Source organism: Ursus americanus, chromosome 14 (genome assembly GCF_024610735.1).
Source record: "Ursus americanus isolate L20-20 chromosome 14, mUrsAme1.1.p, whole genome shotgun sequence".
Classification (NCBI taxonomy): Eukaryota; Metazoa; Chordata; class Mammalia; order Carnivora; family Ursidae; genus Ursus; species Ursus americanus.
Window position 1 is genome coordinate 43,992,326 of NC_142140.1, and position 14,021 is coordinate 44,006,346.

General features: G+C 60.7%; 1 protein-coding gene and 1 long non-coding RNA gene across 2 annotated transcripts; one reads left to right on the top strand and one right to left on the bottom strand.

The window, feature by feature from the left end:
- Nucleotides 1-928: 928 nt before the first annotated feature.
- On the bottom strand, nucleotides 929-13,583 carry PIK3R2 (phosphoinositide-3-kinase regulatory subunit 2). Its single transcript, XM_045778623.2, has 16 exons — nucleotides 13,445-13,583; nucleotides 10,647-11,391; nucleotides 7,814-7,906; nucleotides 7,393-7,443; nucleotides 7,180-7,311; nucleotides 6,885-7,095; nucleotides 6,255-6,340; nucleotides 5,997-6,105; nucleotides 5,811-5,909; nucleotides 5,469-5,649; nucleotides 5,251-5,376; nucleotides 4,090-4,232; nucleotides 3,686-3,862; nucleotides 2,772-2,843; nucleotides 2,424-2,594; nucleotides 929-2,079 (listed from the first exon to the last, which is right to left on the bottom strand). The coding sequence occupies exons 2-16, from the start codon at nucleotides 10,966-10,968 to the stop codon at nucleotides 1,872-1,874; spliced, it is 2,181 nt and encodes a 726-aa protein (XP_045634579.1). The 5' UTR covers nucleotides 10,969-11,391; nucleotides 13,445-13,583; the 3' UTR covers nucleotides 929-1,871.
- On the top strand, nucleotides 6,985-8,656 carry LOC123779927 (uncharacterized). Its single transcript, XR_006776307.2, has 3 exons — nucleotides 6,985-7,119; nucleotides 7,656-7,769; nucleotides 8,296-8,656. It is a non-coding gene; the product is annotated as an uncharacterized LOC123779927 (long non-coding RNA).
- Nucleotides 13,584-14,021: the final 438 nt, after the last annotated feature.

Genomic DNA, 14,021 nt, shown 5'->3' on the forward strand with positions numbered 1-14,021 from the left:
CCCCGGCTGCTGCAGGCAAGCTGGGCCCTGACAGGTGCTGTATGGGGAGGGGAGGGGGCAGAAGGCGTAGTCTTCCTTCTAAGGAGAGAAGGGCTGAGAAACAGGGACCCTGAGGAGGGGAGGGTGATGAGTGGTCCAGGTCAAAGACACCATGAGGCCCCAAGTCAGTGTTCCCCCGGGACCTGGGGGCCTGCATGTCAGGGCCAGGTGTGGAGAGAAGGGGTCAGAGGATAGTCAGCAGGGAGGGGCTGGCACCGAGGGCATTAAGGACATGGGGGTGGGGGCTCTCTGGGCAGCATGGGTGGGGTCATGCTATTGACCCCACCGGGCAATGATGAAGCCGCACATCAGAGGGGAGGGTGACTTTCCCAAGGGCCTGGCTGGTGGCTGGGTGCTGGGACTCAAGCCTGAGGGGCCAGGTGGGGGCCAGCCTAGGCACTGGTGAGAAGCTGGGCAGGAGTATGGGGGGTCTTGAGCAGGCCATGCTGTAGGGAAGAGCTCAGGGTTTGAGCCTGTCTGTCCTGTGACCTTGGACAAGTATCTCAGCTTCTCTGGTCACAAGCAGCTAACCTTGGGGGGGGTGGGGGGGGCGGGTTGTTGGCCTTCCTTGGCTACCTGGAATTAGAAACCCATGGGCCAGATCTGTGTGACCCTGTGAATGCTGGGGTCCCCAGCACACAGTGGCCGTGGAGAAGCCCCATCACCAACGACAGAAGCATCCACATGGGGTGCCTGGGGGGCTCAGTCATTAGGCGTCTGCCTTTGGCTTGTGTTGTGGTCCCAGAGTCCTGGGATCGAGCCCTGCACTGGGCTCCCTGCTCAGTGGGAAGCCTGCTTCTCCCTCTCCCACTCCCCCTGCTTGTGTTCCCTCTCTCGCTGGCGTGCTCTGTCACATAAATAAAATCTCAAAAAAAAAAAAAAAAGCATCCACATGTTCCATGTTTTATATCCGTATCAGTATCAACGTACCATACAAAACCTGACGCCAGCCTAGCTGGGCAGGCAGGAGGGGGGGTCCGCGGGGAGTGTAGAAAACCAGGGCTCTCATCCCAAAAGAGGAGAGAAAAAAGGGCTTTACAGTCAAGAAAAAATAAAATCAGAACCCAACATGATGGAGGAGAAGCCTTGACTCTACGTGGAGTAGAAGTGCCGTGGGCAGTGGTGCGTCTCGCCGCCCCAGCAGCGCGGGCAGCCTCTATTTCTGGGAGGCCTGCTGCCGGGTGGGGCCGGCTCGGCTGTTTATTTTTAATTCTTTTCTTTTTTGGGGGGTACTTCTTGGCAGTGGCCCCTATGTGGGGACAACCAAGTGGTGGTTTCACTTCAGGGTTTAGAGGGGAAGTTGGGGTCTGTGGGGCGGGTCCCGCCCAGCCCAGAATGTCCTGGCCAAAGTGGTTCTTGGAAGTGGCCAAGTAAAGTTCCTTCCTGCCGTGACCCCAGGTCTATGGCTTAAAAATTGGGGCACCCAGGCTCGGGCCGCACAGCCCAGGGGCCTCTGTAAACATGGCAGGTGCAGCCAGGTGGGTCTTCGGGGACCCTGGGGGGGCCTCTGGGGGGCAGGGCACAGGGTTCGGGGTGGCCAGAGGGCAGTGACCACGGGAGAGGGGCGTATGGGGCCGGGGAGGCAGGATCCCCAACCCAGAGACACGGAGGGCCAGAGAGAAGGACAGACCGACAGGGAGGGAAAGAGATTCACAGGGAAAGACGGAGAGAGAGGGTCGGAAAGAGAAATGGAGAGAAAGAGAGAGAGACAGGAAGAGACTCATCAAGGAGAGAGACAGAAAACCCAAAAGACCGAGCCCTCGGGTGGGGCTGCCGCCCCAGCCTCCAGGCCCAGCAGTGCCTCGGCTCCGTGCGGTCCCGGCGCTCGGAGGTCAACGCGCAGCGGGCGGGGGGCCGGGGCCGGGGGCGCGCACCGGGTGGGCGAGCGTGACCGTGAGCGCGTCGTTGTGCTGCACGAGCGAGGCGTGCTGGTAATGCAGCACGAGCTCCTTCAGCGACCCGTACAGGTTGTAGGGCTCCGCGAAGCCGAAGCCCGTGGCCGTGCGGTAGATGACGCAGTGCTTCGTGTCGCCGTCCACCCTGCAGGCGCGCGCAGAGGGGCCGGCAGTCAGGGGGGCTTCCGCGCGGTTCTCCCGGCTCCTGCTCTTCCCCCTCAGGTGACCTCCGCCCAGGACTCGCATTGCCCCATTTCCGGGACCCCAACCTGGTCCAGATGCCACCACCTCCTGCCGGAACGCCGGCCTAGCTTCCTCCCTGGCCCCCAACAATCCCTTCTGCCTGTGACGGGCACTGGGGGGGGGCCTCCTTCCTGGCCGTTCTTCCCAAAGTCTAGGACATGGTAGGTGCTCCAGGAGAGCAGTCAGAAGGAAAGTGCAGGTCCCCCAGCCCTCCGCTCACTCTTGGCGCCCCCACCAGGCACTCACACCACAGAGCAGGCGTAGCAGCCCCGCTGGCTGCTCTCCCGGATGAGGAAGGTACCATCCCGCTTGCCACTCAGCATTTCCTCAGCCTGTGTTCGGTTGATCTTGCCCACATACCACGTGCGTTCCTCATGGTGGGGGAGGTCATCCTCATCCTCCATCAGCGCGTACTGGCTGTGGGCGAAGCAGGGAGGGGTCCTAGTCATTCACCCCCAAGCCTCTGAGGCTCTCCTGCCGCCTGGGTAAGTTTCCCCTCCCTGGGGAACTCCTACTCATTCTGCAAAACCCACTGAAAATGGCCCCTCCTCTGGGCAGCCTTCCCTGGCCCCCATCAGGTAGGTGTTCCCTTACTCCTCAGTCTCATTTTTGATCCCCAGCCACTCGTTGATCTTCTTCTGCCGGGCGCCTTTCTGGGTAAGCCACCTGCAGGAAGAGGAAAGGTGGGCTCGGTCCACTCTGCTGGTAGGGGAGCCGAAGCTGTAGCACAGGCCGGCCTGCATCGGGTGGGCTAGCGCAGCGTGGCTAGAGACAAGGGCGGGGGGGGGGGGGGGGGGTGGTACCTCCTAGGGCCTGTTCCCGGCGCAATGACACCAGCTGCCACAAGGGGTCAGCCTGGGCTTGCTCAAGGAAAGCTTGAACCTGGGGATCTTCCAGGGCGCCCCCTACTTATTCTTACGTGTCTGTGAACTCTTACTGAACCCCCAGAATGCGCCATTCCAGCAAGGTCTTATCACTACCGGAGGCTGAGGCCTGAGGGCTGCACGGCAGTGTGCCTTCACACAGCGCAGCGGTTTCGTACCTCAGTTTCCCTCAGCTGTTAAGGGGCAACTTTACGAAGAACGCTGAGAAGACAGACTGAGCTCATGTGTAAAGGGGACCCAGCACAGTGGCTGGCACACAGCAGGAGCATGTAAGCACGTAAGGCAGGGGTGGGAGCGAGCTTCTCGATGAAGCCCGTGCGGAGTCCTCCAGTTGGCACTCACGGAGTGGATCCTGTGGGAGGCTCCGAATGACCCAGCCCCATGGGACCAGTGCTCCCATTTCATAGACAACTAGGAGGCTGAGGCCAACTCCCAGGGAGCCCTGCCGAGGGGGCCAGGAGGGGCCTGGCTGAGAGGGAGGGGGCTCGTGGACAGGTGAGGGGTCTCAGGGGCAAGGTGGGGCCACCTGGTGGTGAAAACACAAGCGAGACACCAGCAGAGATCGCCTCACCAGCTGTCCCCGAACCGAGGGGCCTGCAGGTGAGCACGGGGCCAGGCACTCACACGAGGTACTGGTCTCGGATCTTGCGCAGCTGCATGAGATCTGGCTTGAGGCTGTTCATGCGCTTGTCGATCTCCCGGTTGTCTGAGGCCTGTGCCCGCAGCTCCTGCTCCAGCTTTGTGCGGCTCTCATGGATTTCAGCGATGCGAGACTTGAGCCGCTCTGAGTTCAGCAGGATCCTGTGGGAGGAGCGGCTCTGAGGCCTCGGATGGCTCCCAGCCTCTAAGCCTTTGTGCATGCGGATTTCCCGAATTGCTTTTTAGTGAACTCCCACTCATCCTTCAATGCTCATTTCAAATGACCCCCCCTTTTCCTGGAACTCAGGATGCCCCATGTTTCCTTTCTTTCCCCACTTGTGCTGTGCCAGAGCAGGGTGGGGTAGGGCAGGGCAGAGGAGCCGACTCACCTCTGCATCTCTTTCTCATTACCCTCACGTCGGAAGCGCTCCAGGTATTCCTTGCTACACTTCTCTTGCGTCTGGCCCTGCTCTTCAAAGATCTTGATGGTCTCATTGAAGGCCTCAATTGCCGTGCGCTTCATCTGCAGTTCCTGCGGAAGGGGGTGAATCTTAGTTTCTGCCGAGACTCCTTGCAGGTCCCTCATGAGGGGTGAAGGCAGGTCCCAACTCTGATATGAAGACTTTGCTCAAGCTGTTCCCTCTATCAGGTGCATCATTCTTCTGGCTCCAACTATACCGAACGAACTCCTATTCAGCCTTCAGAACCCCACTTCCCAAACCCACTCTTCCTTTAGATCCTCTTTTGGGTATCTTACCAACACCCAGATCTGTTAGCACTGCTGAGAATTAAAGACAAATCTAGTTGCGACATACAGTTCATGGGCGCCCTCTCAGGGTAGACGCTTCGTGGAGTACTTTCTACACATCATCTCGTAGAACCTGCCAACAGGCTCCTACAAAGTCAGAACTATTAACGGGGAAACCGAGACTCGGGCCCGACGCCACTTCCAAGATCCTGATGTTCATAACCAATCCCAGACAGCTGTCTTGTCCACTCAGAGCCTCAGTGGATCCATCAGGTAAAAAAGTGGACAAGAAAGAAATTTCTAGGGGATAACAGGGGAGACGGAGATAGTCTCTGCCTGGGATGGGATGTTTGGTCTAAAAGAGCTACATCCCGACTTAAGAAAGCAATTTATTAACAGAGCCCTTGTGTGATGAAACCATCCTCCCCGTCCCTGTTTGAAAAGACGCTGCCCTTTCCCATGACTTCCTGACTCTCTATCTCTGTCAACTCTCATCAGGTTATCAGCTAGCACTTTGAATAACAACCAGGTTGAAGGGCAGACACAGACCCACAGCCCCAGATTACAGTTCCAGATGGGGAAAGTGAAGCCCAGGGAGACACCTACGTAACGTAGGTCCTGACTCGGCTGCTCCAAGGGGAGGGGGAGCTGGCTGGTGCTTTCTCATCAGTTCTTTTTTGTTTTTTTGAAAACATCGGTTTCTGTTTTTAGGGCAGCCCTGGGCACTACATGGCTGCTCTGTGACCTGGAAGCAGACGTCTGCCCCCAGGGCCTCACCACTGCCCCTCCGTGCCTGTGGTACCTGGGAGGTGCGGGTGTACTCCTCATAGAGCTGGTCATACTCGCGGCTCTTGTCCTGGTACTGCTGGTGGTAGACTTTGAGCTGGGCACCCACCGCCTCCACGCTGTCCTCCTTGACGATCTGGTCCTGGGGACAGCCGGTATGATCAGAGAAGCTGCCCGGGACACTTACGCCCGAGGCTGGCGCCGCCCTCCCTGGCTGCCACGCCGGCCACAGACCTGCTGGTACTTGGACACGGGGTAGAGGAGCCGGGTGTCCAGCTTGGCATTGTACTGGGCCAGCGACTCATGGCGGTAGTGGGTGATGAGGTCCACAACGGAGCAGAAGGTGAGTGGCTCTGAGAAGCCATAGTGCCCGTCGCGGTGGAAGACTTTAATCAGCTTGTTGTTCCCGCCTTTCCTGGGGGCGGGTGAGAGGGGGGTCAGCAGCCAGGGGGACCCCCAGCCATCCTGGCTGACACTGCACATGTCCCACTCCCCACGCAACCCCCGGTCCTTCTAACCTGGTGGCCTCCCTCCCAGCTCTCACACCCAGTCACCCCTGAAGGGACAGGCCCCCACCTGAGGGTCAGTGTGTACTCCCCCTGGATCTTGCTAGATGCATCTCGGACCAGAAAGGTGCCATCAGGCGTGTCCCGGAGCTTCTCGTTCACCTCCTCCCTGCGGGGACACCCAGGATTGGGCACCCGCCCAGAGACCCTGCCCTTCAGGCCCTGCCCACCACATGGCCCCCTTCCACAACCCTACCTGGAAATGTCACCCCAGTACCACTCAGCGTCCTGCAGGGAGGGTGGATTCCCCCCATTGGCCAGGCCTGCAGGGGCAGGCTTTGCCTTGGGGGGTTTAGGCGGCAGAGCTGGGGGACAGGAAAACAAATGCATATTGAGTACCAAGTGTATACTGTGGTTGGCTCCTACTGCAACAGAGCTTGTGGATACCGGCAGGGCCCCGAGTCAGCACTCATGGCTCCCAACAATAAGAGATCATGTGGGGAGGGGGGGTCACCTGGGGGTGCGACCTCCTGCTCCTCCAGATGTTCCTGAAGCAACTTCTCCACCAGCAGCACCGGGAAGTCAGGGCTGGACTCAGTCCTGGGGGGGAGGGGAGTGCAGTGGGTAGGGCCTGACGTGCCCCGGGTCCTGCACTGGGTTTGCACGCCTGGGGCAGATGTACGGGAAAGCATGTGTAGGGAAGAAGGGCAAATGGCAGGCAGGTGTGGGGGGCCAACTCCTGTTTATGTACATGCAGCAAGCACTCAATAAATGTTCGTACAACGAATGCATAGGAATCCGGCACCTGGGGTCCGGGGCGGGGGGGGGGGCGGCGGCGGGGGGAGCAGAAGTGAAGGTACAAGTACCACCGACGTGCCTTCTGTCTGGTCTAGGTCCCATCACTCCGCCTCAGGCCTGTTGGGGTCTCCCTGGAGCCCAGATCCCACCATTGCTATCCCTTCTTACAACAGCTCTGGTCTCTTAGCCCCAGGGCCCTGTTCACACTCCTTTAACTCGGTCTGGACTCCTGCCTGAGCCAAGACTCCGGGCCCTTCCTCCATTTAAAGCCCCACCCCTTTCAGCTCCGGCTCAGCCCCGCCCCCTTGCTCCTCAGGCCGGGGCCCCGCCCCCTCCGGCCGCTCACCCGTCGGGCGCGCCCCCTGGCGGCGGCGAGGGAGGCGGCGCGCGCAGCAGCAGCGGCCCGAAGGTGGCGCCCAGGGCTCGCACGGCGGGACCCGGAGCGGGGGCGCGCCGGGCCAGCCGGCCCAGGTGCTGGAGCAAGAAGCGCAGCGTGAGCGCGCGGTGCAGTGGCAGCGTCGGGGGCTCCAGCGCCGGCCCCACCGGCCCCGCGGCCTCTGCGGACAGACGGCCAGGGCAGGGTGAGCCGGGGCCGGCGCCCGCCCGGCCCCGTCCCCACCCGCGCTTCCCGCCAGGCTCACCCCGCAGGGCCCGGCGCGCCTCGGCCGCGGCCTCGGGCGTCACGAGGGGTGCGGGCAGCGCCAGCAGGAAGCCCTTGACGCCGTCTGTCAGGGCTGCGGCATCCCACTGCTCCACGTCGCTCAGGGACCAGTCTGCAGGCGCAGGGGGACATGTTGGCCGTGATGTCCGGGCCAGCTGTCCCCCCACCCCTGTCCATCGAAGCTTCCCCTCACCTGTGCGCGGGGCTGGCAGCTCAGGCCTGTAGAGGGATTCGCTGTCTAGCCCTGGGGAGAAAGGGGAAGGGGTGGATCAGCTCTACCCCAGGTGGCAAGCCCAGCTCTCAAATGCTTCCTGGATCCCTTGTGGGGCCTGGGATGGCTACTCATCCTCCCAGAGATAATTGGGGGTGGGGGGGAGAGGGAAGGGAGAGACAGTGCCAGAGGGCACAGTACATGCAATGGCAGGTCTGGTGACCACATTCCCATCCACACCCTAGGAGTCACTACTGCCACAACTCAACACGGAGGCCCAGAGCATCCAAGCTCAGCTTCTTTCCATGCCCAGTTGAGTCTGGCAGCCCCATGAGGGGATGAGTTGCCCATCAGCAGAGGTAAGCAAGCAGCATACAGGGGTTTTAGGTGGGCTGAGGCTCACCTGTCCGCTCAATGGCCTCCACCAGCTTCACCAGGATGGGGGGAGCCACATCAGGTGGGGAGAACTGCTCTGGCAGGTCGGGGAGTGTGAGGCCTGGCAGAACGGGACAGCATGTTGGTGGGGTCCCTGGAAGGACCCCAGCCCCTTTCTTTGCCTACTGGCCCTCAGCTTGGGGAGCTCCAGGTAGGGTCTGGTCTAGGCAAGTGCCTGGCATCTGTACCACCATCCTAGGGAAGCCAAAACCTGGCTGGAGGGGCTGGGAGAGCTGAGTTGCTGGTAAACGATTTTCTGGGTTAAAATATCAGTTTACACAACTTCAGAGACCAGGTATAGTGGGTTGATTAGTGTCCCTCAAAATGATATGTCCACATCTTAATCTCTGATACCTGTGACTGTGACCTTACTATGTAGATATAATTAAAGAATTCTGAGACAAGATCTTAGATTTAGGACTCTCAAGCCAATGACTGGTGTCTTTATAGACGAGAAGGCCATGTGAGGACAGAGGCAGAGATTGGGGTGATGCGGCCACAAACCGAGGAACACCTGGAGGTACTAGAAGCTGGAAGAAGCCAAGAACCATCCACTCCTAGAACCTCCAGAGGGAGCGCGGCCCCCGATTTTGGACTTCGGGCCTCCAGAACAGCGGGGAAGTAAACTTGCTTGAGGCCCCCGAGCTTGTGGGAGTTCATGAGAGCAGGTTCAGGGCGCTGCCATGGCTTGCGGTGCCACCTGGGGCACGGGACCCACCCCCTCTGCGCCTCGGTGTCCTCAAGTAAGAAACTGGCTTACGTGTCCTCCCTCCCTCCTTAGCGGGAACAACAAAGTGGCTGAAAAGAATAAAAGGACAAAAATCCCTCTGCGGGTCAGAACACCTCATTCCAAGGACCTTCCTCCATTCTCTAAGTTGTTTTGTTTAAAAAAAAAAAAAAAAAAAGGTATCCCCCCCCCCCCCCCCCGCAGCGGGCACCAGGGGCCTTCCTGGCCCTGCGTTCCTCGCTCCACTGGGCCCTTTGTGTGCAGGCGCGCTCTGCCTGCACGGCCACCATTTGGTGCGGCTCCGGGCCTCGGCAGGGACGCCCTGGCATACAGCAGGGGCAAGCCCAGGCCTGCGGGGCCTCCCTGAGTGATGGGCCAGGTGGTGCCTCAAGCTGGAGAAAGGCCCAGCTAAGTCAAAAACACTAAAGAAAAAAAAAAAAAAAAAAAAAAAAAAAAAACGGAGAGAGAGAGAACAAGGGGAAAGGAGGTGGGTGATGGGGCGGAGGAAGGCACAGTTCTGAAATCTGCCTGTGACGAGCTTGCAAAATGGGGAGGGAAGTCTCCTCAGAATACGTGTTACCCCCACTTTATGGATCGGGAACCAAGGCTGAGAGAGGGAGCAACGGGCGCCCAGATGACACCGACGTTTGGCACCCGGTGTGGGGTTGAAAGGAAGAAACCCAGGCAGCCACAGCATGTTGCTGGGTGGTCCTAGGACCCCAGAGGGGCAGGGCCTGAACGTGCAAAGGACCAATCCTTCTAGTTGCCAGATGAGGAAACTGAGGCCCGGGGAGGGCTGGCCCCAGTCGCTGTCACACAGCCCTGGAAGATTTAGAGGGCGGGGCCGGGCAGCCTCCAGGAGTGGGCATGTGTGTAGAGGCTGGACCGAGGCCAGGCAGAGGAGGGAGGCGGCTGTTACCAGGGGGGAGAGGCAGATTTTGGCTGGGAGCCCGGATGGGGCCGCCTCCTGCTCCTCCAGGCTGAGGCGGGACGTAGGCCCCGGCCCTGGAGGCACCAGATGCTGCAAACCCTAGCCTGGGTGCCTCCCATCCGGCCCCATGCTGTGGCGCCCTGGAGTGACCCTCTTGGGGCACCAGTGTCCCTCTTGTGCAAAACCAGGCAGGCCAAAGGTCGGGACCATGGCACTTCCCAGGGCCTTGGCCTTCACTGGGGGATGGACCTTGAGTGAGAGGTTTGACCCCTTTGCCCCTCGGTCTCCCCATCTGTGCGCGGGGCCTCCCTGGGTTGCTGTGTAGGTTGGTACAGACTACCAGGCACTTGGCACTTAGCCTCCTCCCCAAAAGCTGAGCCTCAGTTTCCCTGGCTGGAACCCATGCACTCTGCCCAGCATACAGCAATTTCCACACACCCTCAGTGTCCTCAATTCATCACTCCTAGCACATTCCTCGGAAGTGTAGATGGCCAAGGCTCTTTGGGGAGGGATGTGAGGTCCTCATACCCCAGTGTGCTGCATGGCCTCAAGGGATCATCCCATCCTCTTTTGGCTTCGTGGCTCCCTTCATTTTGGAAACCAGATAACAAAGGGGGTTTCTCAAGGGACCCTATCTGCAAACTGAGGGATGAAGCTAAACTGAACCTCTGAATCCTACTGAACACTCTCCATTGTCATCAAAATCAATCCCACAGAGTCCCTGAGGCATAGCTGTTGCCCTTCCCTTCCCAGTCGACTACACTGGCTGTTCCCCGAACCTGCCATTACATTCCTACCTCACGGCCTCTGCCTTTGCCGTGCTTGCTGCCTGCAGCCCTTCACCCCCAGCTCTCCCCGTGTGAGGCTCCTTCCTCACAGCATGTTTCATTACCTAATCACATTCTTGTCACTTCTTGAACCAGGAGCCCCACAAGGGCAGGGCCAGGCCTATGTCCACCACTGTGTTCCCAGTGCCATGAATTGAGCCCAGCCCTTGACAGCAGTGCAGTCAACGCTTGTCGACTGACCAAATGGGCTTGTTCCTCCTCCCCTGGAAGACGTGCCATTGCCTCACTAGAAAGAAGAGGAAACTGACGATCTGAGGGGACCCCGTCCCTGCCAGGGCCCCTGCCTGCTGCTCACCTGGCTCAGGGGGCCCATCCCGGGGCCTGGCGGGCAGTGGGCGGGGGCCACGTGGACGAGGGCCAGGCCGGGCCAGGGCTACAGGACCCAGGAACTCGACGTAGGTGCCGGGGAAGTCGCCTCGTTGCCGCGTGCGCTCATTGAGGCCAGGCATCCAGCCCACGCTCTGTGGGCAGCGCTCATTGCCCTCAGCCACGCCCAGCACCTGCAGGGCTGCCCGGCTCACCACCAGCACGTCGCCCGGCAGCAGCTCCAGGTCCTCTGGCCGCTCCCGGCGGAATGGGTACAGTGCACGGTACTGGAAGCCCTCAGCACCGGCCATGGCTGGGCAGGGTGGGGTCTGGACGGTCAAGCTGCTGCTCGGGGCCCCAGTGGCCCCATTAGCTGGGGGCAAGGGCCGGGAGGGTCCGCTGAGTCGGCCTGGGGCACTGAGACCACTATTTCTACTGAGAAGTTACAGGTGACCACGGGGGTCACTCACACCTTGCTTTCCACCATTATTCCATGACCCTGACATGGGTCACTCATTGCTCGGTCCACCATTCGTCAACTGGTGGGAGGGGGTCGGCAGCGTGGTCTCAGGTCACTCAGCCGCTGCGTCCCCCCTCAATCCGTAGGGCAGGGCCAGGCTGCTCACTCCCTCACATGGGTGGCCATCGGCGCCCGAGACTGGCGGCTCTTCCGGCTGCGCCAGACGAGGGGGCCGAGGGCACAGGCTGTCACCATGCTTGGCCAGGACGCCGACCTAAGGGGAGATGGGCAGGGTGGCATCAGCCAGGCTGGGCTCCTCCCACCCCCACCAGAGATGGGCCCATACATGGGGTCGGAATCCCCTGACTCACTAGGTAACCTTGGGCCAGTCCCAGCCCCTCTCCAGGCTTGTTTCCCCAGCTGTAAAATGGGTGTAACAACAGCCCTCCCTTGGGGTCACTGGGAGCAGAGCTTCCAAGAACCTGCCCCAGGCATAATGCATGCTCAGTAAACAAGCTCTTCATTGCCCTTTCATTAGAGATGGAGAAACTGAGGCTCAGAGCAGGGAGGTCTTTGTTGGACCACTCAGTGGGCCAGGAAGCCAGGACTCATAAACCGAGATCCACCCAACCTCAAGGCCCAGAACAGACTGCAGGAGGCAGCAGCCACATGGCTAGATGGTTGTACCCACAGTGGGTGGAGTGTGATGGGGAATGCTCAGGGTACTGTGGGAGCCCCAAGGAGGGGCCCGCCAGCTAAGCACAGAAAGAGGCAGTAAGGAAGCAAAGAGGTAGGAAAGCAGGTCTAGGCAGAGGCCCCAGCACAGGCAAAGGAATAAGAAGTGAGTTCAAGGTCTCTGCAGGGGAGAAATGAAGTGGGGGGACGGTATCCGGGCTTGGCTAAATGAGGGGCCTGGAGTAGGATCTCAAAACACGGGGGCGCCTGGGTGGCACAGCGGTTAGGCGTCTGCCTTCGGCTCAGGGCGTGATCCCGGCGTTGTGGGATCGAGACCCACATCAGGCTCCTCCACTATGAGCCTGCTTCTTCCTCTCCCACTCCCCCTGCTTGTGTTCCCTCTCTCGCTGGCTGTCTCTCTGTCAAATAAATAAATAAAATCTTTAAAAAACAAAAAAAACAAAAAAAAAAAAAAAACACGAGGGGGGTCATGGGAGACGAAGGGGACCTTGGCCCCAAGGCAGACATGGAGCCAGGAGAGTGTGAATGGGCATCACAGCTGCCAAGGGAGGAGGCTGCTGGATGCAGGGCGATGCTCAAGCCCCAGGAGCCCCAAGTCTTGGGGAAACAGCCCACCACAGATAGCATTCCCCATCTCAACCCTGCAGGCTCAGTTCTCCTGAGACTGGGCAGTGGGGGAAGGCGTTCTTTTCTAGAGGGCGGGTCTTCACAGGGGACAGGAGACAGCACTGGGTAGAGGGTAGTACGTGCTAGGGCTTGACAGCGGGAAGTTGCTTGCCAAGAGTTCGGGGTGGCTCTATGAAAGCCACCGAGCAGCGACCACGCTTGTCCTCGAGTACCAGAGTGTCCGACCACGCTTGTCCTCGAGTACCAGACAGAGGGTCGGGGCTTTATCCCCCCGACCACGAGAGCCCCAGAGGGTGTCGGAGCAGGGAGCAGAGGCTCCACACTCCGGGGCGCCCAAACTTACCCGCATCTGGCCCCCTTACTTCCATTCTACAGGTGGGGAAACTGAGGCCCAGCAAGGGGCCATCCAGGAAACCGCCTGGATCCGCTTGCCTGCCCGCCTCCGCGCTCCAGCATGCACAGGTTTGCACACGCCCCGGTGTGTGCGCCCGGGAGCCAGCGCTCCCCGAATCCAAGAGGCGGGGTGGAGGGGTCAGGCCTGGCCAGGGGCTCGGCGGCTGGACGCAGGGCCCGCGCGCGCTCATGCGTATTCAGACGCGCATTCGGGCCTGCGTGGACCCAGCAGCTTAGCCCGGGGAACGGAAGTGGAGTCGACCCCCTACCCTCCTGCATCCCACTATGTCCCACACAATGCCTGGGTGCCCCTCATTACTGCTCGACGCCCCACTCCAGGCAGGGCCTCTTTCCATTCGGGACCGCAGCCCCAGCCTCTTATCTCGGCCTGGGGGCACCCCATTCCTCTCCCACAGTCCCGGGCAGGCAGCATCGCTGCCAGGTCGAGCCCGAGGCCTCCCTCCCGTTCCCTGAGGCCCCCAGTTCCCGCGGGGCGCGATGCAGCTCGGCGCTCGCGTTCTGACTTCCACCGCGGCCCCACACTCTGCTTAAGAGCCCCGCATTTGAGCGCACGCCAGCCCAGCCCGCCACACCGGCCGGCCTGGACTTACCTGGTCGCGGCCGCCACCGCCGCCGAGGCCGCCGTCACACCGAGCTGAGCCCGTCCCGTGGCTCCACCGCGGCCGCCGTCGCCGCAGCCGCGGGATCCCCGCCTCCGCCACCACCGCCGCGGTTCCGAACACCCGGGCCCGCCCCCGGCGGAAATGGCCGAGCGCATTCGGGCCGGGCGGGTGCAGCGAGGCGGAGGCGGAGCCTCGGGACAGCCGAGTATTTGCGGAAAGAGCCGAACATACTCCCGCGGGACTGGCGGGTAGAGGATGCCACGAGATCGTCGATCATTTCCGGAAACAGCCGAGCGCAATCGGGTCAGCTAAGCCTTTACCTGGGCTCAGCGGGGCTTTGAGATGCCCGAGCGATTCCGGAAGTCGCCGAGCGCCTTCCAGCTGGACTGATGGAACAGGGGCTGAGCCTCCGGACTGCGGACAGTTTTGGAAAGAACCGAGTGTGCTTGGACTCAGATAGAGGCCCTGGAAATTTAGACCCAGAGGCTGACCATCAGCTTCCAGAAATTGCCAAGAATGGATGACTCCAGAGGGCAAGTGAGGCCCCGAGCTCAGGGAAGAGGAG